The 19,652-nt window shown below is 42.5% G+C and overlaps 4 protein-coding genes and 1 pseudogene across 4 annotated transcripts; 3 read left to right on the forward strand and 2 right to left on the reverse strand.

The window, feature by feature from the left end:
• Nucleotides 1–1,271: 1,271 nt before the first annotated feature.
• On the forward strand, nt 1,272–2,589 carry LOC114153441 (olfactory receptor 52H1-like). Its single transcript, XM_028031993.1, has one exon. The coding sequence runs from the start codon at nt 1,276–1,278 to the stop codon at nt 2,221–2,223; it is 948 nt and encodes a 315-aa protein (XP_027887794.1). The 5' UTR covers nt 1,272–1,275; the 3' UTR covers nt 2,224–2,589.
• Nucleotides 2,590–6,346: 3,757 nt separating this feature from the next.
• Nucleotides 6,347–7,485, reverse strand: LOC114153471 (olfactory receptor 187-like). Its single transcript, XM_028032044.1, has 2 exons — nt 7,415–7,485; nt 6,347–7,295 (listed from the first exon to the last, which is right to left on the reverse strand). Exons 1-2 carry the CDS (start codon nt 7,483–7,485, stop codon nt 6,347–6,349), a joined length of 1,020 nt encoding a protein of 339 aa, XP_027887845.1.
• Nucleotides 7,486–9,402: 1,917 nt separating this feature from the next.
• LOC114152616 (olfactory receptor 52E4-like) lies at nt 9,403–10,988 on the reverse strand. The gene is made up of 3 exons (XM_028030553.1): nt 10,603–10,988; nt 9,964–10,190; nt 9,403–9,809 (listed from the first exon to the last, which is right to left on the reverse strand). Exons 1-3 carry the CDS (start codon nt 10,974–10,976, stop codon nt 9,436–9,438), a joined length of 975 nt encoding a protein of 324 aa, XP_027886354.1. The 5' UTR covers nt 10,977–10,988; the 3' UTR covers nt 9,403–9,435.
• Nucleotides 10,989–13,136: 2,148 nt separating this feature from the next.
• On the forward strand, nt 13,137–14,442 carry LOC114153242 (olfactory receptor 52E4-like; annotated as a pseudogene).
• A 2,759-nt stretch (nt 14,443–17,201) lies between these two features.
• LOC114153243 (olfactory receptor 52E4-like) lies at nt 17,202–18,695 on the forward strand. The gene is made up of 3 exons (XM_028031640.1): nt 17,202–17,677; nt 18,017–18,243; nt 18,331–18,695. The coding sequence occupies exons 1-3, from the start codon at nt 17,304–17,306 to the stop codon at nt 18,693–18,695; spliced, it is 966 nt and encodes a 321-aa protein (XP_027887441.1). The 5' UTR covers nt 17,202–17,303.
• The last annotated feature ends 957 nt before the right edge of the window (nt 18,696–19,652 follow it).

Raw genomic sequence — 19,652 nt, forward strand, 5'->3', positions numbered from 1 at the left:
ACATCTGGTCTCTTTACTGTACTCACTTTCTAATGACCAACTCTATACAAAGCAGAGATGAATGTTCATGTCCTGATTGTTTTTGGTTATATTAGCTGAACTTTGACAGCACCTCCTGTGAAATATTGACGCAGCCACTGCTTCGCCTCATCGCATGCTTTATTTGTAGTGTTTATTGAAGCAGGTATTCCTCATTGAGATTTGATGATTTTAAGAGACGCACGGTTTGATAACAGTGCATGTTGTGCAGCGTGTGAAAAGGTGAGGGGGCGTTGTGGTTCCAGTTTGTCTGATTTGATGCGTACTGGTTCTGAACAGAGCTTGTGTTTGGGATCAAGCTGGGCTCTGCAGCTTCATGGCGGGGGTACGTTACCTTTCTGTAATTAACCGAGGATCTGAAAATAAGATCTAAAATTTTTGAGTTCTCTCAGGTTTTCAGGTACTAATCACCCAAAGTGATTTCAGATCAGGACAAGCTGTGGATTTCATCTTCAGGTTTCAAGCAACCGGAGTGCTGAGTTGAACGTGTTGTTGCCAGTGCCATTTGTTACGTCCACCAGGCTCGTTTGGTGGGGTAACATTAAAGGAGACCACACAAGGATTTTCTGATTAAATGAAAATTGAATTTATTAAGTTATACTACAGAAATAAAACCTGAAAAGGGAATTACCTGAAATGAGAAACCAAAATAAATTAAACCCATAACCAACCAGAAATAAGCAAATGCAAAACAAACCTAACAAAACTCAACCATAAGATACAAACCAAACCAAATGGGGTTCTGAGGAGGGAGAGGGGAAAAGCCTCCAGTCTGTTGCAGCATGGCAGCTTTTAAAGCAGCAGAGCACCAATCAGGGAAAAACATAACACCTGCAGAAGGCTTGTCTCCAGAACCCTACAAGGAAAAAGGGCAGAGACCCACAGCAGCCATAACACATTGCTTTGGAGTGAGTGTTACTATGATTGGTGTCACTGCTGGGATATGTGGGGTGCAGGTGTGGCACATTAGATTAGTTTATCACATGCACACTTATACACAGTACAGTAATTCACCGAACTGACATTTTGTTTGTAAAGTGCCTCCAGACAACATTTGTGTTTAATTGTTGATATGTAAATACACTGAATGGAACTGGATTAATGTCAGGTACTGTGAAGGCGAAGGCAGAGATGCATCAGGTTGGAGAAAATTTGAGGATTTCTGCAGGTGAGACTGGCTGCTTTTGACATTAACTGGTGATTTTGTTCTTTAGGCGTCATTAAATCGGATCCTTTATGGAAAACACAACTTTAGATCTAGACCTCTTGCTGCTGGAGGGGTTAAAGGTCACTCCTTATTCGTCTATCCCAGCCTTCATCCTGCTGCTCCTCATCTATGTCTTTGTGATGCTGTGCAACATCGGCCTGGTCACCATGATCGCCCTGCAGAGGAGCCTCCACCAGCCCATGTTCCTGCTGTTCTGCAACATGGGAGCCAACGACGTGCTTGGTGCCTCCACCATCATCCCCCCCGTGCTGAGCACCATCTTCACACCGGCCGCGCAGCGGTACATCCGCTACAGCAGCTGCGTCCTACAGGCTTTCTTTGCCCACTTCCACGCCAGCGTCGTCCACACCGTTCTTATGATCATGGCCTTCGACCGCTACGTGGCCGTCTGCAAGCCGCTGCACTACGCCACCATCATGACCAGCCGGATGGTGGTGAAGCTGTCCGTGTCAGCCTGGGTGGTGTGCTTGTTGCTGGTGGCGGTGATGGTGGGGCTCAGCGCCAGCCTGTGCCGCTGCCGGGCGGTTGTGCTCAACCTGTTCTGCGACAACCCCTCGCTGTTCGAGCTGTCCTGTGAGAGCATCCTGGTCAACAACGTCTACGGCCTGGCCTACACCGTGGTCCTGCTGGGCTCGTCGCTCGGCAGCATCACGCTCACCTACCTGCGCATCGCCATGGTGTGCCTCACCAACCGCAGCAAGACAAACAGCACCAGGGCGCTGCAGACATGCGGCACTCACCTCGTCCTCTACATCATCACCTTCCTTTCAGGAGCCCTCATCATCATTCTCCATCGATTCCCTGACTTATCAGACCAAAGGAAGATGGCGTCCATCCTGTTCCATGTCGTTCCTCCGGCTATGAACGCCATCGTCTACGGTCTGCAGATCAAAGCTGTCCGCCAGAAGATTTTCATCCTGTTCACCAAGAATACAACGGCAGATATGAAGGGATAAAATGAAAAAGCACTCAAATGTAAACTGCAACATGATGATCTGTTAATATTCAGAATATATTTAACTTTTATTCCTAAATTTTTATCTAACAGGTTTTTCAGAACCTGTTCATGAACTGAATTTGAGTTTTAACTGCACTTGGAAACATCCACAAGAACTGCAGTTTATTCAAACATATTTATACTTTAGTGTTCATTTCTGTTTTATTAAGTATTATGAACATGTTCTCACATACAGTGAAAAAAAGACAAAGGTAATGTAAAGAGAAACAGAATACAGTTTTCAAATTATAATTGTAATTTATTAGGCAAACTATGAGGAGAACACACAGCCATCTAACATATATTATAAAAAACTAAAATTATAAATCAGCCCGATTAATAAAAACTTTATTTAATGAAAGTATCATCTTTAAAGTTTAGAATTTGAAATACTTCAGGAACGTGAAGGTCAGTTTCCTGGTTTGTATTTTGTTATTTGCTATGAAAAGAAATTCTAGATGTTTAACTTTTTTGGAAAAAAATGACACTATTTTAATTTATTAGGGAACAGATGTAGTTAAACATAAGAAACTTAAAGAACATTAATCGAGCAGCTTAACCCTGATAATAAATCCTACCAGACTGGATTAACTTAAAATCTCAACTATGTCAATAATGCAAAAAGACTCATTAATCTAAGAGACAATAGCAACATACAACAGTTTCATTGTTTTATCTGAAGCAGAAAGAGTTTGAAAAGGTCCGTTGCAAAAATATATGAGCTTCATGAATTTGGATTGAATTTCCTGTTATGGATCAGAATATGGTTTCCCTCAGTCAACGCCTGAATAAAAACAGAAACAAAGACGACATTTGTTAAATTTAGGGGAGTCCACTCTCACCATCACCAACCACCATGATTATGAAATTAAAAATAATAATAATAATAAACCCAGAAAATGAGTTTAAATGCTTCAAAATCTTTTTCCTTTAAAATCTAATGCAAACCTGCAACTTTGTTTTCAGTAACTTCACATTACTGTCAATGGAAGAAAGCAAAGACGGTTAAATCATAGAAATATCTATGATATCTATAAACATTATAAACCAATAAATAATATTTCTATAAATATGATTGTGCTTGTTTTTATTCACTGCTCTGCCACTGGTCACCGTCTCAGTTTGACTCTGGAAGGCTAAATATTTATCATTTCTGTTCCAGTAAAACAAATAGAAGGAAAACCGATCAGACTTTTCCTTCCTCAGCAGATGGAGGGAAAAAGGAACTTGAAGCCATGAAGAATCAAGAGAGAGCATTTTTCCTTTCAAACTCTAACATTTTCTTAATAAACTGAAAAAATGTTTCCGATATTCCTGTCCAACCTGCCGGTGTAACTCTGTGTAACTGCTGGCTACACAATGTTGGAGAAACTGCAGGAACAAACCATTTGTTTGCAGCTGGAATGTGCAAACAAACCTCAGCAGTAGCACACATCTGGTCCTGGACACTCTGACACTTTAAATGTCTAAAATAAAAATACATTGGTGCTGACTTGTAAAGCTAATGCTAATTGGCTTAGTCACTGAGCGCAAACCCCATAGCTTCTCCAGCTACCAACCAGAATTAGGTCCATATGATTATCCAGGAAGATGAGATCAAAACTATTTATGCAAATTCACTCAACCTTTGTAAATTTTGCTGAAACTTGCAACTTTTCTGCAAATTTGGTTTAATCACCTTAGCCTTAGTATTTCCTTCTCTTCTGACCAGTCACTGAAACTTGACCAATACCTTAGCCCATTTCCTAATTTAGCTTCCTGCTTTATCTCGTCTCTTGAAAGTCAGAAAGATGAAAGCATATGTGATGCTATATGGGGGAATTTTACTCCCATATTTCCAGTCTGAAAGCCCCTGTGCCACTTTCTCTCTGTCTGTTTCAGACGTCAGTTTCTTATTCAGTAATCAACCTCCCCAGTATAAACTCAACTCTTTCTTAATTCCTCCTTGCTGGTTCCTCAGATTGCTGTAACACAGCCACAGCTCTTTCCTTACAACAACCATCAACATCTACAATGATTAGCATGAATTACAATAACATTTAATCAATAGAATATTTTTGAATTTGAGCTTGTTTCTTGTTTGGTTGACTTGATGTTATTTTGAAAGTGTTCCTTGGTCTCCGTGATGCTGGTTGCTCTAGAAAGTTCCAAGGCCAGAAACAGAAAAGCTCCAGTTGCACCGCTGACTGGTTACTGTTCACCTACTGGTTAAACACGGCTTATAAAAGTATTTACACCCCTCGACCTCCTTCTACCACAAACCTGAGTGGATTTTATGTTACGGACACAAAGCAGAGACAACCGAGGAGTGGAAGGAACATCATACATATTTTCCAAATGTTTTAACAATTAATTTAACATCATTTACATTAAAATCCCTGGACATCATCCCGTCCAGCCACCTGGCTTCAGAAACACTTAACAGTACAGCCAACAGCTGCAAGCTGCTCCTGATTTACTGTTGATCCAGTAATTACATTAATATGTGTTGGATCAAACATCTTAACCGTTGACTGTGTGGAAATAAGCAGCAATAAGTAAAGAACATGTCATTTATTGTTGTTTTTCTGCACATGGAAAATTAAAGGAATCTACATTTCTGCTGGTTGGAGAATGAAGTCGAGTCTTTAAGATGAAGAATGTCCAACAGAACCGATTGAAATCACTTTGTTCACAAGTAGTCATGGTCATTTTGCTACATGTCATCCGTCATGTAAGGCGTGCATGGACTGATTATGGACCGAGTGATTGCTGCAGTGGGCCTTCTTCAGAGATTTCATGAATCCACACCCTGGAACGTGTCATGTAACGGTGGTGAGGCAGACGCAGCAGACCCAGGTAAAGTGAGAAATGATGGTTTTAATGATAAATAAGTCCAAAATAGTCCAAAAACAACCAGGCAGCATGACTGAGCAGAAGCCAGGGCTCAACGCCGGTAGCAACTGGTAAATTGACTGGACAACACGAAGGACTGAACGCACATAAGATGAGGACCCGACAAAGACGCAGACACACAGGTGGCATTAAATACACAGAGGGTAATCACAGAACGAGACACATCTGGGAACAATCAAGGGGGAGACAGGACAACACGGAGACTCAAAGACACAGAAAACTCTAAATAAACACAGAAAAACACAGATCCTGACAGAAAGTTTCTCCTGATTCGGTACTAAAAATTTGTCACATGGGTTTCTGTGCTGCAGGTCTGGAATAACGATGCCCATATTCTGTTTAGCAGCAGACATATCTTAATGAAAACACAAAACCGTCTTTAAAACATGCTTTTATTGTGAAAAAGTTATGAAATATTAAAATATTGTTTTTCTTAGCCTTAATTTCAAAAAGATGGAATAGTCTTATTTCAGCTTACATTGAAAACAAAACTCTGCACATGCGAGTCAGCTCAACGTGAATGTAAATCTGTTCATCATAATTCACAGCAGAGCAGAAAGTAAACAGCTAATCAGCATCATCACCTTCTGCCTTTAAGCACGGGGGAGGAGGGCTCATGCTGCGGGCTTGTTTACAGCTACAGGCATCGAGTCAGTCATGATCTCCTCCTGACCCAAAAGTAGCTTAGAGAGACTAAAACAAAGGAACAATACTTTAACTCCTCTTTGGATTTCAGAAAAGCGTTTCAGGTTTGGCCTCCAGGTCCGGTTGTTCTTGTCGAGAAAACCATCAGATAACATGGAGTTCGACTCAAACAGTTAGAAATGAATCTAAAGTCCGGCCATGGCCGGACAAAGTGCAGAATAAACTGTCCAAAGTTCGGTTAGACCCACTGACCTTATCAATCGTATTGGTTGAAATGTGAAGATAAAATAGTTCAGTCGTTTTCATTATTTCAAAGACGATGGCTGTTTTGTTGTGAATCTGATGCAAAGTGTTAAAAATCACTAAAACATTCTCTGAACTGAATCACCTAATTAATAACTCAGTTAAGGAAAGGAACAAATATATGGCTGCTATAAGAATGACTTTTTTAAATCTCTGGTTTAACTTTGGAGCTTCCAATAATAAAATACCTTTTGTTATTTCTTTGAAAGGAAAGAGCTTTCAGACAGTGTGAGGTGTCTTTAAGGCGACATCAAAACTTTATTGGAGTAAAACATCCTAGAAAAATATTTCTGAATCTCTTTGGACTGCATGCCATAAATGACGGGATTCAAGGCGCCAGGAACAATGTGAAACAAAACGGCTGCAACTTTCTTTTCCTCTGCATACTGAGGGAAGCGCTGCAGGATAATGATGATTAACCCACTGAGACACATGATCAGGTAAACCAGCAGGTGTGTGGTGCAGGTTTTCAGCGCCTTCCTGTTCAGAGTTGCGCTCTTGCTGGTCAGACAGACGACGGTGATCTTGGTGTAAGTCACCACCATGCTGCCGATGGAAGCGGTGAACAGCCCGCCGGTGAAGGCCAGGCCGTACACGTTGTTGATGAAAACGTTCTCACACGAAAGCAGAAACAATGAGGCGTTGTTGCAGTACAGGCTTCTCATGAACGTCCTGCAGCGGCTCAGCCGGACCGTCAGACCCAGAAGGATCCCGACCAGAATCAGCGCCGCTCCCCAGGCCCCCGCCGTCTGCTTCGTCACCATCCTGTTGGTCATTATGGCAGAGTAACGCCGAGGGTTGCCGATGGCCACGTACCTGTCGAAGGCCATGGCCATCAGCACCGTGTGGCAGGTGGTGCTGAACATGTGGACGATGAAGGCCTGGAGGACGCACTCGTAGTAACCGATGAGGTGGGCGGCGGGCGGCCGCAGGACGTCCAGCAGCATGCGGGGCAACACGACAGAGTTCCCAAAAAGGTCGTTGGCCGATAAGCTACAGAGCAGGAGGTACATGGGCTGGTGCAGGCTCCTGTCCAGAAAAACCAGGACAGCAACCCCAACGTTTGCAACAACGATGAACACATAGGAGAGAAGGATGGAGACAAACGCAGCATATCTGGATCCACCGGAGACATTTAGACTCTCCAGCTGCAGCGTGTTGCTGTTGTAGACGTAGCTTTCCTCCGACCTGAAAGAAAAGTTTCTGGATGATTCCAGCTGTTCAGCACCGCCAACCTTTGCTCCAAACATCACACAGTGAACGCTTAACCTGACGACATGAACTTTTACATAATTAAAAATAATTACTTGTTATTCATGCTGGTCCTCCACTCGTTATGACCGTGTGTGTCTGTGTTGAAGCTGAAGGTTTCCATCATGAGACTTCTTTAAACTGATTTTACTGTCAGTGCCTCAAATCACACAAAAAAATAACATGTGAATAAAAACTGCACTAATAAAAACACATTTAATAATCTTCTCACGAACAGCAACATGAATTTGTCCGTGTTCTTCCTGACATGTCTTCCTTTTCTCCCTGTAAGGAATCAGACGTTTAAGCTTTAGAAAGGCTGCTGAGCTCAGAGGGAGCTGCTCTTTACGTCACCACAGAGTATTATGGGATGGATCATGAGGAACCAACCCTGGCAACCAGTCGCTCCATGTTAACCTTGTTCACTGAAAAGCCCTCAGTCTGTTGAAATGTCTGTGTTTTTTTTTTACCAGTAGTAACAGGATCTGTACAAGCTGCTGATAAACGCAGCAGCTTGTAGCCTCATCAAAGCTTTGTGACTACAGGCAGCACTGTGTTCTTTACATCAGCATGGATTTTATTATCTCTTCTTTCAAGCTTCATTTCTCCATCAGTGAGGCAACATTAACCGTCGTGCTTTTAAACAGTTTTGTTTATCTCACACCTTTGACCTTTAGGTGGCCTTTAGCGAAATAAACATAACTATTGGAGTTAAAATTTATAAACTCTATCAGAGGTTAATATGATACCAGGGAAACACATAATGCCAACGCTGCAACCGTAACATTTTTAGTGGTTCCTTCTTCTTCTTCCTTCTCCGACTGTCATGTCTCTCTTTTACAACTCTGTGATCACAGCTGACATGGTTCTTGTCAGCTGCTTAACAGCAACAATAATAATTTTTACTAAAGTTTGTCAAAGAATTCATAGTGTTATAAGAAAACAATATAAAAATCACCTTAAGAAAAGTACTAAACGCAGCAACTGATTTACTGACTATTTGTGTTTTCCTTGAGCTGGAAGAAAAAAGAAAACAAACAGGAGAGTCTGTATATTCAGATATGATCTTTTTCACTTTGGAAACAGATTCAGTAAATAGATGGGCCTTTTCATCAGCCAGTCTGGATTGATTTTAATTGATCAGGCAGAATGATTATTTATGAATGATTGGTGTAACTTTGTGGACCCTGATCACATTCAGAAACACAAACACACGTCGGCGATGGGCTGACGGAGCCATGCAGGCAGTGCTGGAGTCCCTCTGCTTGATCCCGACCGTCACTGACCTTTGACCCCTCCCCTATGGAAAATATCTGCTAATTTGGTGCATTTGGCCGCGTCCTGCATTGACTGGTTTTGATCACAGGTTTTTCAAATTCAGGTCTTCTTTTCTCCTTTGATGAACTGATGAATTTATTCTACTCCTCAAATTGGGAAGGTCTGCTCACAGAACGTTAGACCGACCCAGACTGGCGTTTCACTGCCTGTAAAGCACCAAACTGGCCATGAAGGCAGCACTAATGTCATTCATTATAGGGGTGAAATAAGAACAGATTCCAAACCAGAGTCCATTTCAGTCCGGCCCTTTGGGAAACCTCCCGATACTCCCGGTGGCCGACCCAATCTGACTCCTGCTGAACGGTTCTCCTTCAGTAACAGTCAGCTCTTTACTTTAGGTCTTCTTCCACATGTCTGAGCTTTAAACATGTCAGACAAACACACAGGTAAATGAGTGGAGGTTGAATGTAGAAGCCAAACGATGCAGTGAAGTGATGTCTGTCATGAAGAGGCAGCTGGTTGGACTGTAATCATGCTGTTGGTGGTTTGGAGACTTTGAAAGGTTCATCATCAAGGTCACTGTGAGATATTGTATTTTCAATTTATTCTAATATTTTTTGCCATTTTTAACAAACTGGTTCAAATAACAACTGGAAACAAAAAAAAATATTATATAGCATCTTTGAAGTTTCTCTGATTTTACTGATGACAAATAAAAAAACACTCGGGTTTTACAGCATTACATTATTGTGAGCTACTGGTCATATTTATTTATAAATAATGCTTTTGAAACAAATATTCACTGTGGGACAGAGAGTCTGTTCTTGCGAGCGGTTCTGGTAGAAAAACGCTTGATGATGCTGGAGCGCAGGTCCTTACTGACCAGCCCGTAGATGACGGGGTTGATGGCCGGAGGGACGATGATGAACAGGATGCTGAGAAACTTCTTCATGTTTTTAGTGGCGGATGGAAATCTGTAGCTAACGATGATAATCAGCGAAGCTATTTCATAAAACACATAAACCACAAGGTGTGACGCGCATGTCTGGAAGGCCTTGGTGCGGATGCTGCTGTCGGTCCTGCCCTGCTTCAGAGCAGCTGCCAGGATCCTGATGTAGGAAAAGGCGATGATGATGAACATCCCTGTACTCACAAACCAGGTCATGGCTAAACCTACAAAACACAGAACGGCACAGAATTACAGACGGTAAATAAATGCTAGCGACAGAGCAGAGACTGTTCTGCTTTATGAGGCGGTGTTAAGTCTTGATGTTTTCCAGAACTGAAGTCTGGGTTTCATCAATTAAAATACTTTATTTACACTCACCATAGATGTCGTTCATGGGAGTGGGTGTGCAGGCCAGATTCATTATGATCCGGTTGGTGCAGTAGACGTGTTGAAGGATGTGGCCGCACAGCGGGACGTTCATGTGGAAGGAGAAGAGCACAGCGATGAGCAGCAGAGCAACGATCCAGGCCACAGCGCAGCAGCTGTGCAGCCGAGCCGAAGTCATGATGGAGAGATACCTGAGAGGCTCACACACTGCCACATACCTGCAGAGAGACAGAGCTGTAAGAGAACAGCCCTCACACACAAATTTATTCTAAAGGACCAGGCGAAATATAAGGGGATGTAACTTTATATGCACACCAACTATCAATGAATTTAGAAACAGAATAGTTACGTGCAATTGTATTTCTTTGAAAATGTAAAAAAAGCACATCAGTTACATGACACTCTTGAATTGAACACAGAAATCAGTCATTTAGGAGCAGCTACAACCTTCAGACGGAGGCTGCTGCCCTGGTTACATTCTTGCTAAAACATGAAGGCTTGTGACATTAAAGAGCAGTTTGAATGACAGAGCAGTGAAATGTTCAGGAATTAGCAATAAATATATTATACATTACAAAACACTGCAGGAACAACATAAACAGTAAGATATGGACTGGTTCACCCCCCCACCTGTCAATAGCCATCACTCCCAGAATGGTCTGCATTGCAACGCCGTACGTGTGAACACAGAAACCCTGAGCAATAGCTGGGAGGTAGCTGATCTTCTTCTGCCCCATCAGGAAGTGCATCATGAGGCGAGGAAGCACCGCCGTGGCGCCCAGCAGGTCACAGACCACCAGGTGGCAGATCATCACAAACATGGGTCTGTGCAGGCTCCGGTCCGTCATGATGACACAGATCACCACACCGTTCCCCAGCAGCACCACCATGTAGGCAAACAGGGCCAAGAAGAAGAAGAGCGGACCATGTCCTGGTGGAACGTCGAAGCCCTCCAGTTCAAACACAATCGGCTGAGTGAGAGGAGTGAATGTCAGGTTCTCCATCCACAGCTGGACGGCTCTGTGAAACACAAGCAGGTTAAACTGTGATAGATTTACCAACAAACATGTTATATTGATGCTCAGTACAAGCTATAAAACTTAAAAGATGCAGCTCTTTATGTTACAGAATGTAAACCAAAAGGTAATAAAATGAAATGTAAAGAATTAGTATATGCCAGCGATCACCTCAGCAGCAGAGAACTAAAGTTTCAGTCTGAGATGAAGGAGCGCCCTCCTCTCCTCTCTCATCACGTTGGTGCTGGTCTCATTTTTGAGCAAACTGACATGTCCGTTAAATGATGTCACTGTATATGATTCATTACCACTGTCGACTAAACCATGGAAACGGATTCCCCGCCTCCCACGTCCTACTGAGATCTGTGTTTCTGGGTCTGGTACCAGAAATAAACCATGGATGGTTTGGGAGAAAGGCCTTCAGCAACTGGAGCGTTTACAGTTTGTCTGGGGAACTGGACCAGGGAGGCGAAGCGGTTTCTCCCAAATTACGCAGCTCAGCGCCTCAAACTGCCTCCAGGTCTGCGCTGTGTTCCTGTCTAGACATTTCTGTCACACCATCACCAAGTTTTACTAACGTCTGTGTGCCAATTTTATCCTTATCAGATGCTAACTCAAGATGGATACTAAACCCTAAACTGAAGCATAGAATTATTTTTTCAGCCACACAAATTTATCAGAGAAACTAAAAGTTATCAAAGGATTTTAGGCTTTACTGGAAAAAGAGTCTTTGTCTTTGGATCCATGTAGAGACATTCATACGTTTTTGTCTTTGAGAGAACAGACTCACAACTCATGTGAATTTTTGCATATAATTATTTAATTATCACACAGGCTTGTCTGTTCATGTATTTTCTATGTTTGTTTGTTGTATCTTTTGCTTAATGAAGTTTCTTAAAAAGGAATAAAATAATGAGGAGAGGAAAACAACTCATAATTAAACTGCTTTTGGATACTGCTTATTGTCTAATGCCACAGGCAATAAGGAAGAAACGCTGTGAAGTGGAACATCAATCTGTGAAGAGCTGGAGATTACATTTTTTTGTCTGAGATTGATGAAATTGAACATGGAAGAGATTCTTTAAAATTTGTTATACGTTTGAAAAAGATCTAATATAACGATATTTTCTCAGGTATGAAGAATTCAGTTAAAATAAACTCAATGGTTGAGTTTACAGCACAGGGTTTTGGAGAAGTTCTGCCATTTCTTGACACTCAATGCCATAAATCAGCACAAGGTCTAAAGTTTGAGGACAAGAGAAAAAGGACGGTGAATTATTTGAAGACTAAAGGATTAGGTGTTCAACAGAACGGTAGCCAGGTGTGGGATTAATAAATACATCAGAAAAATGGCTTCTACTCCTGTCCCAACCTCTGCACCACAAGGAATGTAGAAGAATTAAAAACGGTTTGCTGATTTGACATAATCCTCTTGTTACAGCCAGGTTTCTATGAGACAAAACAAACCAATCTGATTATCACAAATAAAGTTATTGTCACGATTTGCAGTATGAGATGGTGAGGCAGACGCAGTAGACCCAGGAGAGGAAATGGAGATTTAATGATGAACAATGCAAAATCCAGGCAACACAGAGTGAGTTGAGCTAGTAGCTAATCTCTGGTAGCAATTGGTCAAACTAAGTGACAGCAGACAAGGCTAGACGTACTAGACATGACGAGACAAGGATCCGACAAAGAACAAGGAACACAGGGGGGGTTAAATACAAGGGAGACAATCAGGGTAAATTTGAACTTTGTCCTCTAAAACTGGAATAACATTAAAGGGTATTGTTGTTGGCTGACAGGCGGGGAGAGATGGTGCTATGGGAAACCAATAGATATGAAATGATTTAAATGGAAAACCTCCAGAAGGACGGAGAGACACTGATGCTCTAACAAGATCAGATGTGAACATCCTCTCTTCATTGTTTAACATCACCTTTTGTTGTTTCTGTTGATGTTTTTCATGAAGATTTTAGCTTCTCTAAGATTTTCCATTAAGTGGTGTTTAGTTTTCAGGTATTATTTAACAATCTGTGACCTACTTTTTGATGCAGATAAACTTGCTCTGTCTTTTTATAGCAGCTTTATGTCTAATATACAGCAGAGTTTAACCTGCTTGTGTTTCACAGAGCCGTCCAGCTGTGGATGGAGAACCTGACATTCACTCCTCTCACTCAGCCGATTGTGTTTGAACTGGAGGGCTTCGACGTTCCACCAGGACATGGTCCGCTCTTCTTCTTCTTGGCGCTGTTTGCCTACATGGTGGTGCTGCTGGGGAACGGTGTGGTGATCTGTGTCATCATGACGGACCGGAGCCTGCACAGACCCATGTTTGTGATGATCTGCCACCTGGTGGTCTGTGACCTGCTGGGCGCCACGGCGGTGCTTCCTCGCCTCATGATGCACTTCCTGATGGGGCAGAAGAAGATCAGCTACCTCCCAGCTATTGCTCAGGGTTTCTGTGTTCACACGTACGGAGTTGCAATGCACACTATCCTGGGGGTGATGGCTGTTGACAGATGATAAATCATGAAATTGTTGCTGGTATCTATGTTTGTATTGACTTTTTCTACGTGCTAACATATTGATATTTTCTTCTATTGTCCAAGAGTTAAACTACTATCCTACATTAATATGCATAGTACAGATAGAAGTGTGTTTTGTGCTGTCTCTCTGCAGGTATGTGGCAGTGTGTGAGCCTCTCAGGTATCACTCCATCATGACTTCGGCTCGGCTGCACAGCTGCTGCGCTGTGGCCTGGATCGTTGCGCTGCTGCTCGTCGCTGTGCTCTTCTCCTTCCACGTAAATCTCCCTTACTGCAGGCGAACCATTCAGCACGTCTACTGCAGCAATAAGTCCATGATGAATCTGGCCTGCGCTCCGCCTCTTATCAGCAACATCTACGGTCAGTGCAAATGAGCAACTAAAAACAGACGACCATCAGAGTGAAACGGGGAACAACAAAAAGCTCATCTTACTGAAACAGTTCCCACTTCTGACAGTTGCAGGAAACTTAGACTTAGACTGACTTTATTGTCATTTTGCATGCACAGGGTGTATACTGACTGGTCCTGTAACTCTCTGTGTCTTACAGGTTTATTCATCACCTGGTTTGTGAGTACAGGGATGTTCGTCATCATCGCTTATTTCTACATCAGGATCCTGAGAGCTGCTCTGAAGCAGGGCAGGAGCGACAGCAGCATCCGCACCAAGGCCTTCCAGACATGCGCATCACACTTTGTTGTGTATGTCTTCTCTGAATTAGCCACACTGATTATAGTCGTTAACTACAGATTTCCATCCACCTCCCAAAACATCAATAAGTTTCTCGGCATCCTGTTCATCATCGTCCCTCCGGCCATCAACCCCATCATCTACGGGCTGGTCAGTAAGGACCTGCGCTCCAGCATCATCAAGCACTTTTCTACCAGAACCGCTCGCAAGAACTGATTCATTTTGTCCTGTTGTTATATTCATAAGGTGTTGGAGGAACGGTAGCTAGTAATAATGCAATGTTGTACAAGCAGGTCTGTTTGGGCTCTGTTGTCTGCAGAACGTGAAAACCAGGCTGTAATGAGCTGCTGACCTCATAGTTTTAGAGGCAGAATCTCTACATGAAAGACAAAATAAAAGGTCAATAATCTGTAACTGGTTTCATGTACAGCAGGATCTTCCCCAGTATCCCACATATAGCGAAAATAAATCATGACACATGAATGTAAGGCATTTTTTGTTGACTGTCTTGATGGTGAGCAGATTCATATTCACTATATGTAAAAATGAAGTTATAAACGCCGATCCAGAGTAAGGGTCACAGGATCACTGTTGATGATTCTTTCATTCTCAAATTTATGCAAGCATCGTGTCAGTTTCTCACACTTGAAGAAAAACTTTAAATTGAATTGATTGATTGTCCTCACTTTTATGAAACTATCAAATATTTTAAATCACTGAGTTTTTCTCGGTACTTTGAAGTTTCAGTATGAGCAAAGTCCAGCAGTTCAATGTTCGGGTTATTATTTAAAGGCTGTTATAACCTTTGGTTTTTTAACAGATGCCTTGGTTGGACAGGGCCGATGAAAAGCGGAATCTAGAAACCTGCATTAATTACATTGTTGATGTTTTTTTGTAAATATGTAGATCTTAAACAAGTTTGCAAAAATAAAAAGTGTAATCTTTTTACAGCCACTTCGAGTTGCAGATGCCAACCTTGCTTTGAAGGAAGAACATGGTGTAGACCCGAGACTGAAACCATTTATTCACTGATGTTTTAAAAATGGATGTTTTATTGCAATCTGAAGATACCGGCATCATTCTAAACAATGACTGTGTTGTCAAAGGTTTCATGTTCAAAGCTGTGACATCCTCCACTCACTTAGCCTGCATGTAACCCTGTGTTATAACACAACTTGCTACAACAACAAGGGAACCTTCTCTGAGGAAAATGTTCACAGTTGTTCATCTACGAAAATAAACTAAATTCCTGCACCACTGTCCTACGACGGTACTGAGATGGTTTTTACCAGAGTTTATGTGGTTGTCCAGATTACATAAGATTAGATAAGACAATCATCTGGATTGATTGTCGCTTTACATTATAAAAGTTTAACACTATCAATTAACAAGAAAGGAATTTCAGCGGTTCTGGAGAAGAAGGACGGTTGGTTCTGGTTGAGGAATACTAGAGCAGCTCTACACCCGCAGGTCCCTGTAGGACCGGTACCAGAGCTCGGTACGGCAGTAAGTCGGGCTCGGTTCCAGTGAGAGTTGGACTCCGCCAGGGCTGACCTTTGTCACCGATTCTCTTCATTACTTTCATGGACAGAATTTCCAGACCAGCCAAGGTGTTGAGGAGATCCGCTTTGGTGGCCTTAGGATCCAGTCTCTGGTTTTTGCAGATGATGTGGTCCTACTGGCTTTATCAGGTCATGATCTACAGCTTTCATTGAAGCGGTTCGCAGCCCAGTGTGAAGCGGTCAGGATGAGGATCAGTGTCTCCAAACCCGAGGCCGTGGTCTTGAGTTGGACTTGAGCTGCTCTATCCTAGCGAAGAGAGAGTTGAGCCCAAAAGAGAAGCTCTCAGTTTACCCTTCGATCTACATTCCTACCCTCATCTATGGTCATAAGCTGTGGGTCACAGATAAAAGCAGCTGAAATGGGTTTTCTCTGCAGGGTCTGGGCTCTTTCTTAGAGAGAGAAGCTCAGTCATCCAGGAGGGGCTCAGAGTAGAGCCTCTGCTCCTTCACACTGAGAGGAGCCAGTTGAGGCTATAAATCCAGAGAATGCTCTGGGATGCCTTAGAACGAGCTACAGCGGTGGACATAGTTTGTCTGAAGTAAGACAATACAAAAAGGAAAGTACTTTTCATGGGAGTTTCAGCCACTACTGGAGCAAATCTTGCACAGCGGCCTCTGTGGTTTTAGCTGCAGGCTGATATTATCCGGCATGCTTTGGGCCTGGACATTAAAATGTGAATTCTTCTTTTTCTCTCTTTCTACAGAAAGCTTAACTCATGTAAGACACAGAACAGACCGAAGAAATAAAGCCACAAAAAGCCGCAGTAAATAGTCTTTATCAAGTCCACAGTGCTTCACACTACTTTCAGACATGAACCCTCTGAAGGTGCCACCTGTTGGGTTCCTCTGAACACCAGCAACCGATTACAGGACGAACTCTAACCACAAACCTAAAAACTATAAACAGACCATTCATATCAATCAGTTGACTGGATGAAATTGGAACCACTTTCAACACTTTCACAAGTAAATAAAAATAGGTCAAGTGAATTAAAAATGAAGGCTTTTGAATTTCAACCAGGGATTTTAGCAAAACAAGATTCATGTCATGGTCAGAAAGGTTCATAAACTGGAACATTGTCAGTGATTGTTTAATCATGAAGTTTACTGTTGGTGCCTGACTCAGTGATGCATGTTCAGGCTGCAGGTAGGGAGAGGCCGCGGTGTTTCCATGGTGCAACTGAAAACAGGTGGCATTAAAAAGTGAAATCATTAAATGGACAACACACTCCTCAATAATCAGAGCTCTGCCAACCAACAGGAGACTCTGATGTTACTGTTGGCTTTCTGTTGATGTGCTTCACTGGATATTAAAGGTTGTTGGTTTTGCTGATGTTTAATCAGCTTCTTATGAAAATAACAGTATAGTCACTTGTATATATCCTTATAATCTTTTAGTTTATTACAGGCTGTTTTGTTATCACTTTAATATTGTTGTTTCCTTTGATTCTGCAGGAATAACCTGATCCGGATGGTGTCATCTTTCGGATTTTTGACAGGCTCGTGCTCGTTTGGATGGAGAACCTGACATTCACTCCTCTCACTCAGCCGATTGTGTTTGAACTGGAGGGCTTCGACGTTCCACCAGGACATGGTCCGCTCTTCTTCTTCTTGGCCCTGTTTGCCTACATGGTGGTGCTGCTGGGGAACGGTGTGGTGATCTGTGTCATCATGACGGACCGGAGCCTGCACAGACCCATGTTTGTGATGATCTGCCACCTGGTGGTCTGTGACCTGCTGGGCGCCACGGCGGTGCTTCCTCGCCTCATGATGCACTTCCTGATGGGGCAGAAGAAGATCAGCTACCTCCCAGCTATTGCTCAGGGTTTCTGTGTTCACACGTACGGCGTTGCAATGCAGACCATTCTGGGAGTGATGGCTATTGACAGGTGAAAAAACGGGTCAGGTGTGAGAACATTGTGAACTGCAGGGATGCAAATGTTTTTTTAGTTTTTAATGTTCAAAATTTGCATTACAGGAGCATTTGGTGGATTCACTAATTTACATTTAACTTTAATAATTGTTCTTAACAATGAAATAGTTGGATCATATATTATCTTTCACCTCAAAGAGGAACTTCCCTTTCTTTAACTGTTTATTTTAACAGAAATAAATTCAAAACAGATAAATGTCAAATACAAAGAGCATCTTAATGGGATCCCTGAGAAAGCAGCTTAAAAAACAATTTAGTTAAAAACCTGTTCTCTTACAGCTCTGTCTCTCTGCAGGTATGTGGCAGTGTGTGAGCCTCTCAGGTATCTCTCCATCATGACTTCGGCTCGGCTGCACAGCTGCTGCGCTGTGGCCTGGATCGTTGCTCTGCTGCTCATCGCTGTGCTCTTCTCCTTCCACATGAACGTCCCGCTGTGCGGAAATCTAGTCCAACATGTCTACTGCAGCAACCGGGGCATCCTGAACCTGGCCTGCATTCCCACGCCTGCCAACAACATCTACGGTCAGGACATTTACTAAGAGGGAAGCTCCGTGTTCGATCAGAAACTGCATATGGAAATGTTTGAGTTGTCTTGCCTGTGTTTTTCAGGTCTGGCCATGACCTGGTCTGTGAGCACCGGGGTGTTTGTCATCATTGCTTTTTCCTACATCAGAATCCTGAGTGCCTCCTTTAAACGGCAGAGGAGCAACAGCAGCGTTCACAGGAAGGCCTTGCAGACCTGTGTGCCTCATCTCGTTGTGTATGTGCTCTATCAGATAGCCTCAGTTATCATCATTGTCAGTCTCAGGTTCCCCTCTGTCTCCCAGAACATCAGGAAGTTCTTTAGCATCCTCTTCATCATAGTTCCACCAGCTCTCAACCCCATCATCTACGGTCTGGTCAGCAAAGACTTACGATCCGGCGTTACGAAGCTTTTCTCCTTGCAAGTCATGAGAGTGTGTCACAAGGAGTGACACACAGATGTCTCCCAACAGAAACACCAAAATGATCAAACCCTGCAGAACACGCCGGGTGTTGTCTTCTCTTTGGGAACACAAAGAGAAGACTCTACAAAGAGTTTGGGAACTCTTAATAAAGTCAAGACTGACATGTTGAATCAAACCAAAGTATCACACAGTTTTTTGTCCCTCTGTCAACAAAGAGGGACAAAGACATTGAAATCTCCCACAATTATTAAACAGTCGTAATCAATGAATACAATGTCCACATATTTTGGGGTTTTGTGCAGAGTTAGTGTCAGAGCTTATTTCCAAATATTCAAGAGTCAAATTTTCCCAGAAAAACCTTTTCACAGTTAATGAAGCATAAAAATTGCAGCAACCCCTTTATATTTTCTATTCTTACTTTAAAAAGTGTAATTAGGAGGTGCTGCCACAGTTAGTACAGATTTATTATTGTCATCCAACAATGTTTCTGTTGGAAACATGCAACGCCAAACACAACATCCATAATATTCTCAGTGATGAAGTCATGAAGCAGAACCTGATGATGATCTTATATTTGACAGAGACTTTCTGCTGGATAATTGCTCCAGTTGAGGTTTGACTTTAGATGCTGCATTTAGTTTTTTCTGCTATCCATCAATGTTCTCTCAGTGATCTGGATGCGTACTGTCCTGTTTCGTGCTGCTGGAGGCCAGATGCTTTCTGGAAGAATACAGATGCTAAGCTAATGTCTAATGGTCTATGGTAAAAACTTAAATAAGACAAACTTGTAGAAAAGAATAAACTAAATAATTATCCCAGTTGATAAAATAATTGTATTGATGACAATCCACCAGGAGTAGACACAGGTTGCCTCATCGTTTGAACCAGCCAATCATTGACCTTCATCATTGTTAACGCGATATGTTCTCACTGTGCGATCATTGGCTTTTCTCTGCGTGAAGAAGGACGGCAGGTGGCAGGACG

This window comes from Xiphophorus couchianus, chromosome 11 (genome assembly GCF_001444195.1).
Source record: "Xiphophorus couchianus chromosome 11, X_couchianus-1.0, whole genome shotgun sequence".
Lineage (NCBI taxonomy): Eukaryota > Metazoa > Chordata > Actinopteri > Cyprinodontiformes > Poeciliidae > Xiphophorus > Xiphophorus couchianus.